We start from the raw sequence: 22861 nt of genomic DNA on the forward strand, positions 1-22861 counted from the left end.
GGGACGCACAAGGTGGCCCGAATTATAACAGTAGGCACTCGAGGTTAGAGAGAGAAAGGAATGGGATCACGGCAGAGCTGAAAACTGGGAAGGAATCTAAGTCAATGAGCTCAGGGGTGTGAATAAGTCTTAGGAAAATTAAGAGTTTAGTTTTGGATAATTTCAAATTTGCAAAGGTGGCAAGGTTGGCTTGGATAGTATTGAAGAAATCAAGACTAGAGTTAACAGAAGTCTGAATGAAAGCAGCAGCAGGCGAATTAATCTTCTAGCCTACGTTTCCTTTCCAGATTTTCTCCCTTTCGTTGAAATTGCTGATTTTTGCCAGGGTACTCAATTGCAACTGTAAGTGGGGCACAGACAGGAGCCTTAACCTTTCCAATTGTGCAACAAGTCTGAGGTTCTTCCAGCTTGTATTGATGAAAGAGCAAGCTGCATAGTGGATAACCTAAAATGACTGATGTGAGAAAGTAAAGGAATGTAGCAGTGGCAGCAAACAGAATAACAAGGGGTCTGACCCAGTACAAGAGTTGGGGAGATCTGCTCTGAAGATCAATCTTTGCATTATTACCTGAACCACAAGCAACTGGCAAAGGGCAAAATCAGATTAGTGAAATAGATACATGGTTGAAAGACTGTTGAATATAATACTGAGCAAAATGGCAGCTGTTCCACTGACATCGCCTACAGCTGAACCACAATGGGACTAGTGTTCTAGTAAGCCACATAACTGGGAAGTAGAGGGGCTTTTACGCCAATTACTGGAAACAAAGGGCCAAGTTTGAAAAGATACAGTAAATCAAAGAATACAGAACAATCAAGAAAGGTATTAATATGGGAAAGAAGAACAGACTGACAGGAAGGGAGAGAATGTACTGGTAACATTAGAGTGTGCAAAATAATCTTAATGGGAAACTGAAGATTCTGAATGCATGTAGTATTTAAAAAGACTAATGAAGTGAGAATACAAACAGGAATAAACAAGTACAATCTAATAGCCAGAGGTGTGGTTGCAAGATGACATGGTTCAAGTCTGAATATTGAAGGGTACAGGACATTTTGGAAGACCGGAAGCTAGGAAAACAAACAAAGTTACAGTTGTTAGTTAAAGATCCTATTTGAACAACTTGGGGGAAAATTGACTCAAGTTCAGAAAATCAGGATATAGAAGCAATTTCGTAGAGATGAGAAATTATAGAGGCAATAAAAGCCACTCGAGAGTGCATGGTGGACAGGCCCATTAACTGCACGTTGTTAAAGGAAAAATAGGTACTTTTCAGAAATGTACAGCAATCATTGGAGATTTTAATATATACAGGCAAGGGGAAAAAAAAAACAGATGGACAAAGGTAGCCTAGATGAGAGTTCTAGGATGTTCTTGAATTGGAATAGCACATTCTGGAACCAACCAGTGATCTCAGTGAAGACACCTCTCAGTTTAGTACTCAGTGATTGAATTTTACATTCATTTTGAGGGAGAAAAAGACAGGTCCATAACTAGTATTTTAAATTTAAATCACTGCATATATGAAAATGTTAAAGCAAAGCTAGCCAAAATGAACTGAAGTAGATTAAAAGGATAGGTCAACAGAACTGCAACAGCACAGTTAAAGGGATATTTCAGAGTATAAATCAGCTAAATTCCAACAGAAAAGGAAAATTCCAAATAAAAAGGAAAGGATCTATCACCCATGGTTAACTGAAAATGTTACAGAGTTGGTATCAGAGTGAAGGCTTATAATTATGCAAGACTGTGGCAGGTCAGAAGAACCGGCAGGATCTAAAAACAAAGAATAATAAAGATTAATAAGGAGAGAAAAAATTAAAAATGAGAAATTTCTAGCTATAAGCAAGAAGAGTAACAGTTTCTGTGAACATTTTAAAAAGTCAGATTAAACATTTGTTTGATAGGGGGAAAAAAAGAAAGAAAGAAGGAAATTAACAACAGAAATTCAAAGATATGAATTAGACAAGCATTTTGCAATGGTCTTCACCATACAGGATGGAATTAGAATGGAGAGGAACTCAAGAAAAAGTACAACTCAGCAAACTGTCAGACAGAGTATATAGTGGCCAGAGGAAAAGTTGATTCATTAGTTTTAATTTTCCAAAATTCTTTGATTTAAATGCAGTTCCATTACAGTTGAATATAGATGTAACACCTTTGATCAAGAAAGGAAGACAAAAAGCAGCTACAAGCCAGTTAGCTTAAATATGTTGTAGGGAAAGTGTTAGAAACTTTGAGACACTGTAGCAGGGCACTTTGAAATAAAAGCAAGGTAAACAGGCAGAGTCCAATATGGCTTTGAAAGGGAAATCATAGTTAACCAACTTATTGCAGTATTGAAAAGTAACATATGGTTGAGATAAAAGGGGAGAAAAGGGATGTACTGTACTGGATTGTAAAAAAGCATACGATAGTGTGCTACAAAGGCTATTGCAGAAAATAAAAGCTCACAGCGTGCAACTTGCAACATGGGAGCTACGAAGCAGAATGCCATTGGACAACAATTTGGCAAATGTAGTACAAATGTGGTAAAATATGAATTTGTCCATTTTGACAAGGGAGAATAAAAAAAACCAATCATCTAAAATAATATGGGTATGCTTGTACGTGATGCGCAAAAAGGTTAGCATGCACGTACAGCAACGCTAGGAAAGTTAATGTGATTATTTACCATGAGGGGCATGGAATACAAAAGTAAAGAGGTTATCTTCCAATTATACAGGGCATTGATGAGACTACATCTGGATTCTGTGTGCAGTACTGGCTTCCTTATTTGAAAGGAGGGTAACTGTATTGGAAGCAATTCAAAAGATATATTGTTAGAGCAATACCTAACAAGAGAAGTTTGGACTGGGCGGGCTTATATCCACTGCAATACAGAAGAATAGGTGTGACTTAATTACAACATAATATCTTGAAGAGTCACATCGCAAGATGTATCTACTTGGAGAATCTGCCACACAATTTTTTCTCTCCCTGAAGGTTGAAGATTTTTGGAATGTTCTTCCTATAAAATGCAGTGGAAATAGAGCCTTTGAATCTGTCTAAAAGGTACAGGCAGATTCTTGATAAGCAAGGGGATGAAAGGTTATCTTGTAGGCAGGAATGTGGAGTTAATTAATTCAGCCATGATCTTATTGAATGGCTGAGCAAGGCTGAGAACTGAATGGCGTATTCCGTCAGCTAACTTGTATGTTCTTATGTACAGTTCCACGAACATCAAGTATATCACTCTGGTTCTTGGTATGTGCATCACTGTTGTTTGGCCACCAACTAACAAGAATCAATCTTCACCAGACATCGACATGTAATAAATTACTGGGATACTGGGAGGAGCAAGAACTATTATCCTCTTTTTTGCTCAGCTGGAGAGTCTATTGTGGTATGAAGGAAGATCAGTTAACAGTGCAGCGTGAAACCAAACCTTATGGCATAACAGAACTCCAGGTGGAAAATAAGTTCTTTAAATAGTTATTTTATTTTTTGCATTGTTTTTGGGGATGGGGGAAATAAAAGCTCATACTCACTTTGGTTTGCAGGTTTTGCATCGACTTTTCAAATGTTTTGGGAGGTGCCCGCTGATGGTTACAAAGGATAGCGACTGCTCTGTTGGCACGATTATAAGAAAGTATTTTTGCTGCAACATTTTCATCCGCTATAAACAGACAAGTTGGATGTTAGTTGGTGTGCAAGCGCTAAAGGAAGAACGTTGCTACTACAGTGCAGTATATATAATTAAACAAAATCAGTCTGCAGTTACTTTCGCCTCAGTACCATGCAGTCTGGGTTCCTTTCAACTTTGATTATTACAGTTATAGAAGCACATGACAGCAGCAAAATACTTAACAGAAATATAATGGCAATAGCTCTGACTTGTTTAATTGACTTCTGGTTTAATTTGGGCTGAGGTGCAAATAACAAAAAATAGTCTGGAAAGTGAGACTTAAAATTATTTAATTTTAACAATGTTTATGATCTCTCATGAAATGAAAAATGCTTTGGGTCACTTTAAATAGGTGAAATTACTTGATTTCAAGTGGATAGACGTTAGTTTTCATTTGTGCACAAAACTACTCAATTTCAGTAATTAATGCAGTTAATGTGAACTTAATTCTTTTTTTACTGCTTGCAAAACAGAACAGGACTTCAGTTATGTACATGCAAAGAAAAGCAACAGATTATTACAATGCTTCACAAGACATTATTCAATGCAACACACTATTTTAATTCACTGCTACCCGCAAGGCCAATTAGGCATCAATGCTGACTAAGCCAGTGACGCTCACATCCCATGAGCTAGTGGATCTGGAGACAGAATCTCCCTTGTTCGCCTCCAGGACCCAACGAAGAGACTGCAAAGGCTGTGGGTGCCAACAATATTCTGCCAAGGATAATGAAAACGCCAAGCTTGTCTGGAGCAGCTGTACCACTGGCATCTACCTGACAATGTGGAAAATTGCCCAGGTGTCCTGTACACAAAGAGGCAAATTTAACCTGGCCAATTACCACCCGGGTCTATTCTGGACCGTCAGTAAAGTAATGAAAGCATCATTGCTTAGCAATAGCCTGCTCACTGACACTTCGTCTGGGTTCCGCCAGGGCCACACAGCTCTTAAGCTTTGGTTGAAATAGGGACAGAACAGCTTGAATTCAAAAAAAGAGAGGGGAGACTAATTGCCCTCGACATCAAGGCTGCATTTCACAGAATGTGGCATCAAGGAACCCTAGCAAAACTGGAGTCAATGTGAATCAGGGAGAGAACTCTTCACTGGCTGGAATCAGATCTAGCACAAAAGGGAAATGATTGTGGTTGTGGGAGGTCAGTCTTCTCATCTCCAGGACATCTCTGCAGAAGTTTCTCAGGATAAATGCTCCTCTGGACTCTCCTTCCCATTGTAAGGGAGATAGATATTTTCCTCAATCTGTTTGGAAATATTTATACACACCGCTGGAACAGGTGCAAGTTGAAACTAAATGTCTTGGCTCACAAGTAGGGATACGACTGCTGTACCGCAAGAAATTTCCACATCAATTTGCTCAGATTTTATTACACACTTCTGGAGCAGGTGGGATTTGAACCTCGGTCTCCTGGTGCAGAGGTAGGGATGCTACCATTGTCACAAGAGGACCTAGGTCTAATCATTTCAACGACGTTCCCTTGATGATCGTGCAATGATCAGCACCACTTGCAATTCCTCAGATACTGAAACAGTAGAATAGGGCCTAGACAACAGGCTTGGCTGAGATGTGGTCATAATATTTACACCACTCAAAAACTCGAGGCAATGGCATTCTCTAATGTGAGAGAGAATCTAACCAATTTCCCATGATATTCAACAGCATTACCATTAACCAGAAACTGAAGTGGACCAACCATATCAATAGAAGAGCAGCTCAGCTACTAGGAATCCTGCAACAGGTAACTGACCTCCCAACTCCCTGAAGCCTGTCCACGATTTAAAAAGGTACAAGTCAGGTGTGTGATGGAACATTCCCCACTTGTCTGGATGAGTGCAACTCCAAGACTCAAGTAGTTGGATACCACTGAGGATGAAACAGCCACTTGACTGGCTGCAGCCCTAAACAAATACTAAAATCCGCTGTTTTTGAAGTACTTTTCAAATATCATTTTGTAGACTCATTTAGGTTACAGCCCAATTCCCCATATTCCCCGGTGACAGAAGACTCACTGAAGCTCCTCTCCCAGTCACATGCAGAGGTCCTCTCGCCAGCTTCACAACCACTACTCACAAATCACATCCACCCCACGTACTCTGCAGCTCCCGTCATCAACGACACCCACAACGTCGTCATTCAGCATTTTCTCTTCCCTAGCCCTCACCTCTCACACTCACGAGATTTTCTACTTAACCCTCCACCCCTCCCCAACACCAAACTCAAAACAGCAGACTCTCCTCAACCCCTAGCAAAACCAAACCACGCCAAGACTTGTGCTCCAACTCTCCATACTGCCCCAGGCTCACTAAACTTCTCCAAGGATTAGGCTCCACTGGTCCTCTACCATCCCTCCCTCAATTCCTTTGGTTCCTCCTGTAGTAGAGCCTGCCTTCCTGGTGGAACAAGAGATTACAGTTATATCAAGATTGGCACAAAGCTGAGTGGCAGATCCTTTAGGAGCACTTTACCAAAGCAGATTATCCAGGTGGAGATCTTACCTCACTCTTCTCAGTGTACTGGAGGCAGAGACAGCAAAAGCTCAGGGGTGGGACAGGGGAGCAGCAGGGAAAGGGAGTAAATGCCATTATTTGAAATCAGGAGTTCTGTCAAATGGCAGAAACCTCTCATCCTTGGATTAAATAACCAAGCTTCGCTTTTGCAGTTTAGGTAAGTCATTTGATTCCTCTGCAAGATTACTGATCTAGCATCATTTCAAAAGGATTCATTATTCTACATTTTAAGTCACCACCCATATTTGACAAGACAACATTTGAACCTGGTTTAGTCACTTCAAGATAAAATCAACAGTAAACTTTTTTTTTTTTTTTTTTTAAAAAACCTTCCCTATTCCAACAGCAACATTACTAAACTGGATCGAATGGGTCAGGAGGTAGTGAGCATCTCTGACCTCTGGCATGGTGTCAGCAGATATGGCAAAGCAATTTGTACTTACGGTTGGTCAGTTCCTTCAATTGCTGCTGCAAGGTGATAGAAGCATTGTAGGTACGGAATACTTTAGCTGTAAGTCCATCCATTAGTTCCTGGAGATGCTTATTGAGGATTGAAGTCTATACAAAAAGACAGACAACAAGTCAGTACACATATATAATAGCACATTACTCAGAACTATTTACACAACCCTTAATGGACTCGAGTTTGACACTTCCCACTTCCAAATGCGATTTAAGATTTCTAGGCTTGCCATTCGAGCAATAACAACTTAGAAACCACGTCAACCTGCAAGGTATTTAAATCTGTACACTTTGATGTGGAAGATATAGAAAATTGAGCATTTTTATAATATAAAAAGACAAAACAAACACTTGGATGTATATGCTCAAATTTATCCTAACAAAGACAGCACAAAGCCACCAGGAGACATTGATAAATTAGGTACATTTTTAGTTTTCAACTGCTAGCTACGTCACTGATTGTGACCAGAAAATCTGGTTGCTGAAAGCACCAAATGGATCCCACATGTTTTTTTTTAAAACGAGATAAAGAAACTGGATATATTTCAAACCACTGCCAGCTGCACCACAAATTTAACTGGACATCAGAAAGGGAATGAACAACAAATGGATCCCTCTCTCCTGGCAACGTTTCTATTTAGTTCCTGTGTTATTGAAATGGCTACAACTCAAAAGTATCTCCTTAGCTGTAAAGTGATTTGGAACAGCTTTAAGTATGAAAAGGTGGATTGCATATAGTATTTCTCATAAACCAGAGGTCACCGACTACCCCAAAGCTCAGTTTTCTTGACTAGTGCCAATTACTGTTTGCACATTAAAATTTGCATTCAAATTCCTTCAAATGGATCCAAAGACATTAGACTCTTCTTCTTCTTTAATGTCCGTATTACAAAACCTCCATTCCTAGCAGCTGAAAGCAGTACATATGCAACTAGGATCTCACAGTACAGAAGAGGCTCTTCAGTCGTTGAGTCTGTATTGCCGAAACTACAAAAAAATCCTATAGTCTTCAATGTTCTGACATTTTAAAGTGCTCATTTAAAAAGGTTGCAAGGTTACATGCCTGAACTACCTTCCAGGCAGTGCACTGCAGACCCCCACCGCCTCTGATGAAAATATTTTCCTCAAAATTTCCTCTTCAACTTAAAGTGCACCCTCCTTTTTTTTATCCTTCAACCAAGTGCAACAACTGCAATCGGCCTTGTCCATGCCCTTAAATCAGGTCCCTCTCAGCCTTCTCTACTCTAAAGAAACAACCCAAACTTGTCCAGTCAGGCAACATCCTGGCGAATCTCCTCTGCATCCCTCCCATACAATCACAGCCTTCTTCTAGTATGATAACCAGAACAGCACGCAGTAACCCTGCAGCAGCCCGAATAAAGTCAGGTACAGCTCCAATGCAACCTCCCTGCTCTTAATCTGCACCTTGACTGATAAAGACAAGAATCCTGTACACCTCAACTATCCTGTTAGCCTCAATGAAGGAGCAAGTCCCTTCTCTACAGAAAGTGCTTGATTTCTGTAAAGCACCTTCCTAAAGATGCACAGCATAAGAAAAAGCGCAAGCCAGTAGGATGAAGGAGAAAAGCAAAAACATGTAATCCACCAATTTATGACAATGCTCCCCTTGTGAACCCCACCCATCTCAACAGTATGACTTACATTGAGTCGGTCAAAAAGGTCATCTTCAGGTTGCTTGTTCTCCATAAATAATTGAAGATTCTTGAACACCTAAGGGACATGAAGAATGAGGCATTGCACTTTTCCGCTGAAACTACTTCACTTCAAAAAAAAAAAAAAAACAACTAAAAACCAACTTGGCTCCAAAACCACCCTTGTTGGCACTCTTCCCTTGCTATGTTTTTCTATTTAAGCACTTACTTTGTAGGATTACAGTAAACTTCACTACAGATTCATCAGATTCAATAAACTGATATTCTTAGACATGAGCTTTGATATGGTAAGGTTTTTTAGGCAATGCAGTTTATAATTCCATACAGTAATAGTAACCACACAACATGCATCCCAAAGGGCCTACCCCTTAGTTCAAAATTTCAGGAGAAAATCTCACAGAAGTTCATTTCAAGTTATGCAATACCAGCCAAGTGCCATGGCAGAAATTAAGTACAGACTGTACTGTGCACTGCAGCACTGGGTGTACTATCGGGGGCTGGTAAACAGACATGAAAGCCAAACATTCAGGGCTGCAACTTTGCTTAAAAACAGATTGACAACATTGTAAAGAACAAGCAGACACGGTCAGGTCAGCAACCCCTTTAACTGGAGATAGTAGGAACTGCAGATGCTGGAGAATCCAAGACAACAAAGGTGCAGGGCTGGATGAACACAGCAGGCCAAGCAGCATCGTAGGAGCAGAAAGGCTGACGTTTCGGGCCTAGACCCTTCATCAGAAAACCCTTTTAACTGTCTTTAAAGCTTACACAATACTTGTAGGTATATATAGAAACATATACACCATATGTTGGAACATACAAAACTAAGCCCAAAATGTGTTAACAACAAATAAGTATCCTCCAGCTTAAAAAACCAAAGTAAAAAGATTTTGATTTCTCTCCACATATGCTGCCAGACTGGTTGAGCTTTGCCAGCAATTTTTGTTTTTGCTTCTGAGTTCCAGCAGCTGCAGTCCTTTTGGTTCTTTTAAAAAAAAAAGAATTTCAGCTTCTGTAAAGAACAGTCTAAAGATCCACTTTGGTTCATATTTGGCATTTTCAGTGCCAAATTAGTGGCATCAACCATTGTCAGTGATAAGATATGGCTAAAGGACAGTTAGAAAATTACTCCATACCAACCTAGCTGATGGAAATATTCCATCCATATGCATCACACATGCGTATCAGAACTTTTCTCCCCCCTCAAAACATACTGCAACATTAAAAGTCTGAACATCTGTAGATATCAATCATTGCAGTAATTTCACCAAAAATCACTTAAATTCATTCCTAGGTTGTATCATCTTGAAACTACTGATGGTTACAAATCCTTAAATGACAAAGGATGCTTTTCAAAATGGCCCATCTCCTCATCCCCCATGCTGGGGTACACGTGTCATCCCAATGAAAGTGATCAAATAAGATGGTTATGAGTGGCAGTGGGCCGCTTAATTGTAAAAGGCCTCACAACAACATGTAATCTTATTTCTCACGCAGTATTCCCAAGTTCCAATAGGGAATGCTGGACAACCATTAGCAGTGGGAGCCTAGCTTTGGCACCCATACAGCCACCTCACTACAAGTCAGCTAACATGGTACAGACTCATACATGGTGGTTGGATGAACCCTTGACGTGACTGAATCTGCCTCAGATACACAACATCACTGACCATGAACAAATAGTGGAAGCAGACTGGGAAGAATAAATACAACAGCCCCAAATATCTTACCCTTTTTTCCACTGGCACTTTGTTGTAATATCGGATGGAGTCTTTACCCAGGAAGTCAAATTCAACCACGTATTCCTGACCATCAACTTCAGCATGCAGGTTTATGTGCTCTACTCGAAGTGAGCAACAACCCACAGTGTCTGCAGTCTCACCTTCTTCTTTCTCATTTCCAGCTCTCAGAGCTAGCTATGAAGCGAGGGGAAAAAAAATAGGGCAAAGCAACAGAATCACAGCTAATTAGTGATGCACACAAAAAAATTCCTACAAAGAACCCGTACCTCACTTCATACAGAAAGACCCTGCAATGAGGCATTATGATGAGAAAACACCCAAAACATTTCATTATGTCAGACAACACTTTGAAAAGATGGTGTACCATAGCTTTGAAGTTGTGAAAACAATATGCAAATACAACTTCTTCCTTTCACCTTCCTAAAAATAGTGAATATAAGCTAATTCTGAGACAGCTTATATCACTTCATATATGGAGGTTAAGGGGAGAAAAGGGCTTAGTATCAGAGACAGTGGAGATGGACAAGATCAGTAAGCTATTGTTGACAATTGCGCAGAGGTAGACTGAACGATGATTACAATGGCAGCCCCAATAAACTTAGCCCTTTCTTCCACTATTCGTAGTAACGTCAGATGGAATCTTTAGCCATAAGGTCAAATTCGACTAGGTTTTTCTGACCATGAAACTCGGATGTACAAGTTGATACTGGGTCATTGCTACATGAAAAAGAAATCTGTCTGTTGCAGGGTCTGAGGTTAATGCACTGGTTTGTGTCTCTCATTTGCCCTTTATCGCTACCACCCAACTCCATCTCCATAAGGGCAGGTACCATGCACAACAAGACTCTTACTGTTAATTTAATTATATGCTGTTGGTCAACAATAACCAAGGGTTTACTTGTGGTCTCATTAAAAACTGAATAGCAGGGGCTTGGTTTAGAGGTCTAGGCTGCTGATGCACAAGCTCTTATTTACAGGATACACAAGAATCTCTCTCAACTACAACACTCATCTAACAATATCCTTAACTCACCTTGTCAATAAAGTAAAGTGCAACAGCACGCTGCCGGACCTTCATCTCTTTTGACTTCCAGTCCTCCCTGTACTGTGCACGTATCTTGTCAACATGCTTCTTTAACGTCCGAGCAGTCTCATATTTTTGCCAATCCTTCTCACCCTATTTATGCAGAAGTCAGTCAGATTTCAAAACTATGGTAACGAATCATGGTTCATTAGCTAGTGACTGATGTCCAAGGACCTAGGCCCTAGGACAGTGATGCTAAGTAGTGCCAAACTGCTCAAATAATAATTAAATCACATGCTAACAAAACACTGGCAACAGCATGGCTTCAAAACAGCCAATTATTTTTAGTGGAAAAGGTCTTCGACCCAGATTACATACTGCCATTACATGTAACACAAGGCAGGAAGTGATTTGGATTAACATTTCGAAATTCAAATAGAACAGATTTATTTTTGAATCCCGTCGTTTTGTTTGCTGGGAATAGATCTTCACACTAAGACAACAATATGTGTTGCAAGGAGAAATTAAGTGGAGTATGCCAAAAGTACAAAGGCCAACATAAGACAAAACAAGGTCTCTGCATGTGCTGTTCATATTTCTACGGGTGTTGTTTGTCCCTCAAATGGCCAACATGCCCACCACCTATCATTGCTGAACTGTGAAGTTGGCAAATCTTATTTGCCAGCTATTGGAATTAATATTACAGTTGAAAAAGGTTCAGCTTTATATTATCTCTCTTCCTAAGGATGAGGAAATTCTCCCTCTCAGCACTCATGAATTCAGTCTTGTGGAGTGGATAAGCTCTGCAAAAATATAACTCTTAAAAGAATAACTTGAATTCAACACAGTTGGGTTATTTCTCCCACTTTTGTGCCTGTGGTACCTTTATTCTGGAGCTGGGATTCAACATGATGTATTTGATGGAGCCCTGGATGTTCTCAGTCCATGACACTAGCCAAGTCACTTTGTTGTCATGTCGTACCTCCTTCCACTTCTGGCCTGCAGGAGGTGATGGAACCTTGGAGTCCCTGAATATAATAATAATATTATTATTATTATTATTATTAATAAAAAAGAGTTGAAGAGGGGGTTTAGACTACTCAGTTACTTATCAACAAACTGTTGTCATATTTATCCTACTGTATATTAAAAATTACTATTAATTCATGCATTGGGGTGTTTCGTAAAAATACTGTTAATAAAAACATAAGCAAGGAATTGATGCTTTTAGGCTGACAGCTACTGTAGCTTCTCAATTTAGCCATCAACTTCACCTATTTAATACTGCAGCAGGGTTGCCCACCTCCTGAAAGACTTTACCCGCATATTTTTACTGATTTAAATTCCTGTTCCCCACTTTCCAGAGCAGTCTTTCCAAAAATATCAAAAATAGTACAAAACTCAAATTTCATCCAGGATTCAGAACCTGATGTTGCTTTCTGCTGTATTATCTGTTCTTCACCACTGGAGGGAAGCATCAACATTTATACGGCACGTAAAAACTACTGCAAGCAGCAAAAGCTAGCCAGTGTCTTACTATTTGGGAGAGTTATGATTGGCACCATATCATAGTCAGGACTACCAACTGAGCTTCTTAATAAGAGTCCTCTAAGCAGAATCAGTTCAACAGTTAGCACAAGGACTGATCAAAAATGCCAGGACTAGTCTTTGAAACTATACTACATAACAAGCAACATTCAGAAATGAATAGAACATTTTATAACACAGCCCTCTTTGCCCTATTCTATAAAAAGGTGATATTTACCTGTAAGTCCTTGAGTGAACAATGTTGGATTCCTGCCCATTAAAGCAACCGACTATGCCTTAAAAATGGCTTAGTCCTGGATTTATACAGCAAATTCTTGGTGATATTTTCCATAAAAAGGTACACAAATGTTGCCATTAAATAAAGAGCTTGCTTTCTAACAGAAGTGAATTTAGTTTGATTCATACCAAAACTCTTAGGAGAAATGACTCCTCACAGTTCCATCCTGTGGATGTTAAAATCCTTTCACAGTATGAGAGCATCACTGGCATGGCCAGCATTTGTTGGCCATTCCTGGCTGCCCTCAAGACAGTGAATCGCCTTGTTAAAGTCCACCTGATGCAAATATTCCCAAGTACTTCCTGTTCGGAGAGGAGTTCCAGGTTTTTGATCTAGTAACAGTGCCGTTCCTTCAATGTAGTTTTGACATTTTTGGAGAAACCCAGCTGTTTAGTTCTACTTTAAAAGAATGACTAAATGTCAGGCGGGAACTACACAAGACTTTGAACCTCCTCTACAGGCACATTTCCTCTGTGGTCATTTGACATGGAGAAGTTAGAAAAAGTGACTGCCGGGGGCACAACAGACCGTTGTGTTCTCATCCAACATCGATGTTTCACAGCAGCGAGAGGGAAATTGAATTCATGAATGAAAACATTGGTAGATTCAACCTGTTCCCTAGTCCAGGTAATGTTGCATCAGGTAAGGGTAGCTAACTCAGCACAGAATGGGATATATTCATACACTCTGTTGATCTGTACGGCTCAGCGTGAATTGGGCTTGAACTTCACCTTTTTGATGAGCAGTCCTGTCACAACCTTTTTTTTTAAAACACAGTACATCTCGTTAACATTACCTGCAGAAGGCCTGGGCTTCCACTCAGATACTCACTTACTACAGTTGATGATTATGTCCTGTGGCCTGATCCTTCTTTTCAGCATGCCCATCTTTGGGTGGTTACCACGGCCACGGAAGAGTCCCGGTGGTTCAATCTTGAAGTTTGCAATCCGCTCTTTGTGGTTGTCCATTATACAAAACCCGTACTCTTGTAGAAGCTTTTCATTTTCTTCTTTTAATTTCTAGAAAAAAAAATTCAAAAATGAATTCTAAATGCTACATTTCTTTGTTCCAGTCTTATCCTGGCTGGGCAATTCTTTACATTTGAAGATCAAGAGCATTTATCAAGATAGACCCTTGACGGTACTATGGTGAAGTCTGAAATCATTGACAAATACAAACGTATACTTCTTGCACTTTTCTTGAAGTAGGAAGGGAAATCCATGGCATACATCTCTCTTCCTTAAACCAGAGCTGAAATGAATTACTGCTTTCCTACTACCATTCCAAGAGATTGTCCAACACCAAAAGGAATTCAACCTGGTAGCACAACACTCAGCAGAACTTATCTCCCTTTACAAACCTGTTTCTCTTCTTTGGACATCTGCTTTCGAGCCTCAGATTGGGCCTTAAAATATTGGTTTATTTCCTCAAAGTTACACTTGTTGAGATCTGTTATGACTGCCTTTTCTTCAGGTTTCATTTCCTAGATCAAAGCAGAAACCTCAAATGAAAAGCAGTTTGTGGTACAAGCTAAATACAAAGCTTACAAAAATCAAAATCCATGAAGGAAAACTGATCATGGATAATAAGGTGCAGAGCTGGATGAACACAGCAGGCCAAACTGATCATGGATGCCAGGTTTACTAAACTGCAGATCTGGAGAGTGCCAGTGGTAGAAACCAACCAACCTTGCAGCACAAAGTTCAAGCAGGGTCACTGACTAGGTTCCAGTCAAAGTATTTATCACTACATGTCTTGCCAAACTGTCCCGAACAGGATGTCAATTGGTACACCTTAGGACACTTCTCCCACCTTACAGCATCCTCTGATCTTGACCAAAACATTGGTGGGTACAGTAGTCATTTAGTGTAGAGTCATGTCAGAAAAAGATTTCTAAAGTATAACTTTTTAAGCAGAAAAATAATTCAAACACCCTCTGCTAAAACTCCTTGTCCAAGCTGGGTGTCAGCTGTGACTGCAGGTAGCAATCAACTGAATCAGAAGGTTTATCTGTTCAAGCCCCATGCCAGGAACTGGAGTACGAAAAGACCAATACTCCAGTGCAGCACTGAGGGACTATTGCACTGCTACTTTTCAGTTTGCATTGTTAACCTAAAACCACACCTACAGCTTAGATAAAAGCACAGCCAGACATTAAAATCTAGGATTTCGATACTGAAAGACTGTTTTTAATAAACACCCACCCAAAATCCAAAGCTAGTCTTTTTGACTATACCTTCCGCCAGTCTTTGAAGAAATTCTTCCTAAAGATGTCTTTTGTAGTGTACTCATGATCAAGCATTTTACCAAAGAATGTTGCAACTTCTTCACACTGAGGGCTCAGCTTCATAGGTTTCCCTGAAAAGAAGGTTGAAATTATACACCAAAAAGACTGGAAGGATGCATCCAAACTGACAATACATTTACACATTCAATCATACTCAAGCTTGCTATCTTGGAATGTATGGTTATGACCACAAAATCAAAATTTCATTACACAAGAACATTACATTCAGTCTGCACTGAAGCGAAGGATAGCTTTGCAGAGGTGCCCAAATCAGTTTCATGTACAGTGGTTACAATTGGAATGACCAGGTGCAGATCAAAGATGGTCCAAGCTGTTCCAACATACCCATCCCTCATTCTCAGAAAAGGAGAGCAGCAGTTACTGGACCAGCATTTCCCTTTCAATACTAACTGCTATAGGTCTGTGTAAGCAACGATTCCAATTAAAATTTTAAAAAGAATTTACAGCAATCTTTCACATTCCTCCATGGTCTCAACACTATCGTCACCTTCCTGCCCCTTCATCTCCAAATGTTTAATCTCTTCTGGTTTACAACCCCAAAAATTAGTTCAGCCCTCTCCCAATGATGGTCCCTCAAGTGTCTCGAATTTTAGCTACTCTACCATTGGCCACTGCCCATGGCTTTCAATTGCTTAAGACCAATTTTAGAACTACTTCCTTAAACCTCTATGCCTGTTTTCACCTTTAACACAGACCTTCAAGCTCACCAATTTGACCAAGCCTCACCGTTACTCCTTGTGTCATGTGCTGCAAAGATTTAATTTGGTCACATTCACATGATGCATCTAATCAAAGCAAGTTGTTGTCAAGATCATGCTCTACAGATCCCAGAAACTGCTTCATAACCACTGTAGTGCTATTGGTTGCCGCTTTGATAGAGGTGAGAAATTGGAGGAAGCTTTATTATATAGACTCTTGCCTGATATGAACAGGATTGTTTACGTCCAAAACTTGTTTGCTATAGAACCATACATTCAGCAAAATAACAGGCTTGTACCCCAGCTTGGATTGGTAGTTCTAGAGGTTACAAACCCATTATGATATGGAATTTCTCACACATTTAATACACTAATAGCCTTCAGTTGAATCAGTGCACAGCATGCCGAAGTTGAACCTTTGTAAAACGTACTCCAAAATCAGTACAACCCTTACACAGCACTCACCTTATTCTTCCTGTCAGAGCACACACACGTGTGCACCATATGTAAAAAAGGGAGTTGAGGAATTACAACAGCATGTCCAGGGATAGATGGGAGAAGAGAAAACAAAAAAAAAAATGGAAAAATGGCCAGCTGCCTTAAAAAGTTGCTTTAACATGGCTCACATTGCAGAGCACAGAGCAGCAATGAGGCAATAAAGGACCGGTGTTGAAAGAACTTAGTTTTAAAAAGTAGGACAAGTCTTTCCTCCGTATTCACCCTGTGCTGTCCCTGTTGTTGGAGTGTTTAATGGGGACAGTGTTGAGGGAACTTTCTTTTGAAGTAAAAGTAAGGAGTTGAACCAGTAAGGGCACAGTATCACGAAATCAAGTTTGTGTTCAAGTGAAGGGGTATCAACTTACATGAACTCAAAAACAAATGGTGGATGCTAATTTTGTCTTACAAGCTGTATAAAACCTTTATACCTAGTTGACTACACAGATGCTATGACCTTGTGTGCTCTTAGTGTACAGCAGTCACTAGCTTAAATTCACCAAGAGAATATTTATTACAAGGCATTACAGCATTTTGAGTTAAATGGTATCCAAGTGCATCTGCATATTAAAAGATACTTTCCCAAAAGCAGAATTGCACTATTTAGCAGAGACAGTAATTGATACATTATCCCCAGGTCATCAGTATCCCTGGTCCCTCTCGACAGGATCCAAAGCACAGGAGGAGCTACTGCCCTGGGTTTGAAAGAGAATTTTTCTACCCCTCAGTCACGGCCACTCAATGAACTAGGTTTACATGAGTGGGCAAAGCCAAGAGCACAGCATTGATAATCGTTTCACTATAGTTTAGTAGTTTATTTCTAATCCTATTGGCAATATTTTGCAAATCTGCAGGTCAGACTTTGAGATGCAAGTTTCATGGTGTAGATTTAACATCAAGAATGGAGATATACATAACAGGCGAGTAAAGGGTTCTAATTTATGGCACGGCGCCATCAAAATCAGTGAGATCATGGATTCAAGAATCAGCATGGCAAATTGTGCATGATGAGACTAAAAAAATAACGAGCACAAAAGATGCAGGTGTTTTAAAAGGCCAAGGAATTCAAAAGGAACCTGCTAACCTGCAGATTACAAGGAAAGTAACAATCATTCTTTTATTCCACTCCACGATGACGATACCCTTTTCCAGTCTTGGCTCCCAAATGGCCACCTGCCCCTTACCTCACACCCTCGGCTGCACAATGAACAAATCCTGATATGTTCTGTACGTATGTTTTCAGCAAATTGTCATGATACTTTCGTCTACCTCTAGAACACAGGTTTACATCACCGAGGACAAATTTCTCTAACGCTTTCATCAGCTTGCCATGTCTCCATCTCTACTGGCCCCATTGAATTCAGTCAGCATTCAAATATGCCCATCAGTAGGCTACCTCAAACTACCTTATGTATGCATTCCATTTCTCCCGCTGCTCACTAACTCCTTCTATTGTTGGAGGAATTTCAGGTATTCAGCTTATCCATTGCAATTCCCTTCATCATAGAATCCCTGCAATGAGGCCACTGAGCCCAGCAAGCCCACACTAATTCTCTGAAGAGCATCCTACCCTGACCCATCCCCCTACCCTTTCCTTGTAACCCTGCATTTCCCATGGCTAACACACCTATCTACACATACCCGAACACTATTGGGCAATTTAGCATGGTCAATGCACCTAGCCTGCACATCTTTGGTCCGTGGGAGGAAACCAGAGCACCTGGCAATAACCTATGCAGACACGGAAGAATGTGTAAACTCCACAGACAGTCACCCGAGGGTGGAATCGAACCTGGGTCCCTGGCGCTATGAGGCAGCAGTGCTAACCACTGAGCTGTGCCACCCTTCTTGTGCCAGAGAGTGACAGAAACAGGCCATTCAACTGAGAACCCACCATTCAATTGGATGATTTGAACTTCAACAACATTTATCCACCTTAGCTTCATATCCTTGGATACTCTACTCCATTTTAATTTATTGTTGGGGAAATGTTGACATCTCCAATAGATCCAGCCTTCTAGGACAGATAATTCCACTTTCCAAATTGAAATGTTGTTTCACTGCTACAACAACCCCTCTTCTCTTGACCATTTTAAATCTCGCAGGAGTTTTGTTCTTGAAGGGCAGCTATATAAATGAAATTTGTCACATTATGATAAAAGCAGACCAACAGTATTCAGCAGGTCAGAGTTAAATGTCAGGCAGCTCACCCCAAGAAGCGGGAACGCACATAAGCAACATATGATGGTCAAGTAATAAGCATTCCCACAAGCAAACGTCAAAATGCACCATCCAACTCCCTCATTTCCCAACTACAGCAGGAAGGCACAAACTGCTGTGCATTCACCACATTTTAGAGATGTTTGAGAGTTGTGCAGGGTGGGCACTGGAAGAGGAGAGAAAGGGATAAAAGAAAAGAAATGGAAGAATGCTTCCTGATGAATGGTCATGAAATGGTTTAAAATACTGAAAAGTGGACAAAGCAGAGTTGAATATTAGCTCACCACTTGAAAGTGACACACCTTTCAACAAATAAAGGCTGATTCAGACACATTACAGCAACTGTCATACTTCATGTTCATTGAGGGAGTGAATCACTAAATCAGGCCTTTCCATCGAAATGATATGAAACAATTCAAACAAGTTAGTGCGTTGGGAACAAGACAGAGCCTGACATAGCGAGGAGTGAATAGGCATAGATGCTGGTGCAATTTCTGACCTCTTAAATCTGAGCAGTTAGCATTCTGATAACACCAGTCATTTGCAGAGTTGTCTAACTAGTAATATTCATTCAGGTGACTTGAGGCCAAATCATTTCAAAGTGTCCAGCTGCTACTCAGCATCTTGCATTTTTGATCAAGATTAGGTGAGCGCAAATGGAGGGTTCTATTTAAAATTAACCAACCATCTTAGGTTAATTGTTTCCTATTAGAAAGATCAGTATCTGCTCAGGAAGTTCTTTTTGTTAACTTAAAAATAAATCCCTGAACGTGAGGCTTCTTTCCCACTCAAGACTACTGACTTCGCTTTAAAATGCGGATGTGGCTTCTTCGTAAAAGACAACAACTTTTAACGTCTCTTTCACCCTCCACAGGGATTAGGTGGGAAAAACCAACAGAACCCAGAAAATTCACAATATACCCGCCAATCGAGAATAAATATTTCAGCCCAACAGTAGGGTTCCATGAGGTCAGACAGTTAAGCTCATTGCAGCTGTACAATGACTATCAGGGCTGCAACTGCAGGTAATGAGACAAGAATATGCCTGCAACGTACCAATGTGCCCCATTTTGCTGTTTCTAACAGACCTCACATGGATAGCAACATAAACAAGATGCTGGGAACCCCAAGTAGCACAAAGAAAATCACCTACAACTGCTGCAGGGACAACTGCCTTTAGAACACAAGCATCTTTAAGAATGATTGGTTCCAGCAGCATCACAGACCATATATTGAGCAAGGCATTAAACTAGCTACCAACTGAAAGCAACACTGCTGTCCATTCAAATATTGAGACACTGTCAAAACTGGCAAGTTTTGTAATTCCCTTTGAGCGCAGCCCTACATTTTCATATAGTTCCACAAGCCAAAACTGTTCATAATGTTTATTAATTCCATTGTAAAAAAGATTTCTCAATTAGGATCTATGTTATGAACGGCTAAGGCAAGCCACATGCGCAGATCATGAATTCTGAACTGTAAGTAGTTGCCATGGTCCACAATACTATGCGTCTGTACTGTTTGACATTAAATAAAAAGGCGGCCTCAATACACATCCTGCTGTCAACCTTGGCAATGCATCTGATGTGCTTCAAGACTCAGTACATCTACTGAACTAGTTCACTGACAGTAATGGAATAATCAGAAGTGATTGCCTGGTTTTGCAAAGCCAAATTACATCTTCAACTAGGTTTTGGCACTAACTTGGTATCCTCATTTGGAATGTGCATCATAATTAAGGGCCAGGAATGATGATGATGCTTGGAACAAAAAACAAATTCAGCATCATCATTTAAAAATTGACAAAAAGAACTTTGTTTTATGCAACTTAAAAAGGTGGCGTTCGTGATGAACAAAAGATAGTGGTGAACACTATCCATAGGATAGGAGAGATAACTAAAAGACTAAGTCACGAGAGGAGGCAAAAATCAACCATTACCTGCAACGAAACAATGCTCTTTGAAGCTTCAATTACTATCCAGTCATTATTCTAGAAAGAAAGGGCATGGGCATTATTTAAACTAAAACATAGGGGCGGTTACAACCGAACATACTGTGAATCGTAGTTTTATTAGTCGATATCATGGCATGGTTGTAACTGTATCACCAACTGAATCAGTGACACTTCTGCTCAATAAGCTCATTTTGTTGTTTCTCAGCCACTCCTTCATCCTCAGACAGACAGAGATTCCAACATGTACAAAATTGCCAGCTTACCATCGTAATAGAAGTGAACATTATCTGGGAGTGGCTCATAGGGTGGAGCAAATACTGGTCCTTTGTGTTCCAGAAATTTCCATTTCACACCATCTGTATAACGTTCTTCCTCCCACCTGCAAAAAAGGACAGAAAAATCAAAATCATTGCGCAAGAGATTTCTCCAGAATAGTGGGCCCCATCTAGCAGCCTTACATCACACTGCTGGTTAACTGTTGCTATCTAATTCCATTTCAACCACTGAAAGGTCCATTTAAATATTGTTGTTGGTAAAGAAATTGTGGACAACTACCTTTCACAGTCCTACACCTATTCCTTGCAATATTCTTCAGCTTTGTGATAAACACTTAAAACAACTTAAATGAGGTCAGAAATGAGACACACAATTCCCCCTTGACCAACTTAACTGGGGTGAATTTTTTCCTAATCTTGTCATTAATATTTCAGATTAAAAAAGGTGAAATAGAAGAACCACACAGGGGTGACAATTTAAAAGAAAAAAAGACCTAAAATGCACTGACTGAAATGGTGGTGAAATTCAATAATTTTCAAGGGAAGGGATAAAAGCTACCCATAATTCCGATGGAGGGGCCATCAGATCAACAGTTTAGTTGGCTTTCCATAAAAATTGAAAAAGTGTATAAAAATAGCCACACAGATGACAAAATAAGAATTTTATGCAACTGTATCAATTAAGGTGACAACAGGGCTACTGAGAAAGGCTGGACTGTGGGCTAAATTGGATAGCTCTAAGAGGCCAGTACAGGCATAAGTCAAATCGTCTCCTTCTGGGCTGCATAATTATAGGATTCTAATGTGGTGACTGCTTGTTGTCCTGTCATGATGTTGTATTTGCAGCCTCCAAAAAAATAATAAAAATAATAATGATCTTAAGAGAGCTTGGAGGAGAAAAACTCTAATGCATCTGTTGAGCATATCTGTGTACGCTTGATGAGTGTCTGTCAAAAGGGGTAGTGGCAGAAAGCCAACTGAAACCACTGTACAAGAATTCAAAATTCAAAAGAATACCCTTTTATCCAGGTGAAATCAAAGTGAAGTTCAAGAAATAATCAATGTAATAGCAGTGGGTACATAAGACCACCATAATCTGATGCCACACAGCTGGAATTAAGACAGACTATGAGAAATGGAAACAGGAATAGGCCATTCAGCACTGCGAGCCTACTCTGCCATTCAATAAGATCATAACTGACCAGACACTCTTCCCATCCACTTTCCACCCCTTTCCCCATAAACCTCAATTCCTCAGAATTTCTCAGCTTTAATTATACAAAAAGGACTGTCAGCATAGCTCTCTGTAGGAAGCATTCCTAAGACTCTTAAGCCTCAGAAGAAAATCCTCTTCATCTCAGTTTTAACTTGGCACCCCTTTATTCTGAAATTATTGATTCTGGTCCTCGACTCTTCCATGAGTGGAAACATCCTCTCAGAAGTTACCCTGTCAAGAATCCTCTGTGTCTCAATGAGAACACCTCTCATTCTTCTAAACTCCAGTCAGTAGAGTCACAACCTGTTTAACCTTCAAGATAATCCCTCCATATTGGGGACCATCCTAGTGAGCCTTCTTTGAACTACACTCAATGAAATAATATCTTTCCTTAAATAAGGGCATCTAAACTGCGAGTAAGACAAGGTAAGCCTTTATAAATGTGGAGCTGGAGGGACACAGCAGAACAGGCAGCAGAGGAGCAGGAAAGTTGACGTTTTGGGTCGGGACCTTTCTTCAGGAATGAGGAGGGGGAAGGGAACTCAGAAATAAAGAGAGACAGGGGGCTGGGGAAGGTAGGTGGGATGGTGATAAGGTGAGGGCAGGTATGGAGTGGTGGGGAATTGGTCAGTGAGGTGCAAGGTGCTGACAGGTGGGAGAGAAGATATACAGGTTGTGTTAGGTCAAGGAGGCGGGATGAGAGGGAGGGTTGGTTATGGGATGAGGCTGGGGGTTGGGGAGATTTTGAAACCGGTAAAATCCATATTTAGGCCATTG

The 22861-nt window shown here is 40.3% G+C and overlaps 1 protein-coding gene and 1 non-coding gene across 4 annotated transcripts in view; both read right to left on the bottom strand.

The window, feature by feature from the left end:
• LOC109934590 (DNA topoisomerase 1) overlaps positions 1–22861 on the bottom strand; it is a 78320-nt gene that overhangs the window by 11516 nt on the left and 43943 nt on the right. For 2 of the 3 annotated variants that reach the window (XM_020533314.2, XM_048608247.1), the window contains 10 exons: positions 20857–20972; positions 15155–15276; positions 14279–14401; positions 13750–13937; positions 11977–12121; positions 11103–11246; positions 10058–10243; positions 8317–8385; positions 6636–6750; positions 3532–3659 (listed from right to left, as the gene is read on the bottom strand). In XM_020533314.2, coding sequence (XP_020388903.1) covers positions 3532–3659; positions 6636–6750; positions 8317–8385; positions 10058–10243; positions 11103–11246; positions 11977–12121; positions 13750–13937; positions 14279–14401; positions 15155–15276; positions 20857–20972 — 1336 coding nt within the window. Of the gene's footprint in view, positions 1–3531; positions 3660–6635; positions 6751–8316; positions 8386–10057; positions 10244–11102; positions 11247–11976; positions 12122–13749; positions 13938–14278; positions 14402–15154; positions 15277–20578; positions 20605–20856; positions 20973–22861 lie in introns of those variants that run through there. The other variant, XM_048608248.1, reaches the window with a different exon arrangement.
• Positions 17069–17187, bottom strand: LOC125485534. Its single transcript, XR_007264246.1, has one exon. It is a non-coding gene; the product is annotated as a small nucleolar RNA SNORA26 (small nucleolar RNA).

The sequence above is a fragment of the Rhincodon typus genome, chromosome 19 (genome assembly GCF_021869965.1).
Source record: "Rhincodon typus isolate 14 chromosome 19, sRhiTyp1.1, whole genome shotgun sequence".
In the NCBI taxonomy this organism is placed as follows: Eukaryota; Metazoa; Chordata; class Chondrichthyes; order Orectolobiformes; family Rhincodontidae; genus Rhincodon; species Rhincodon typus.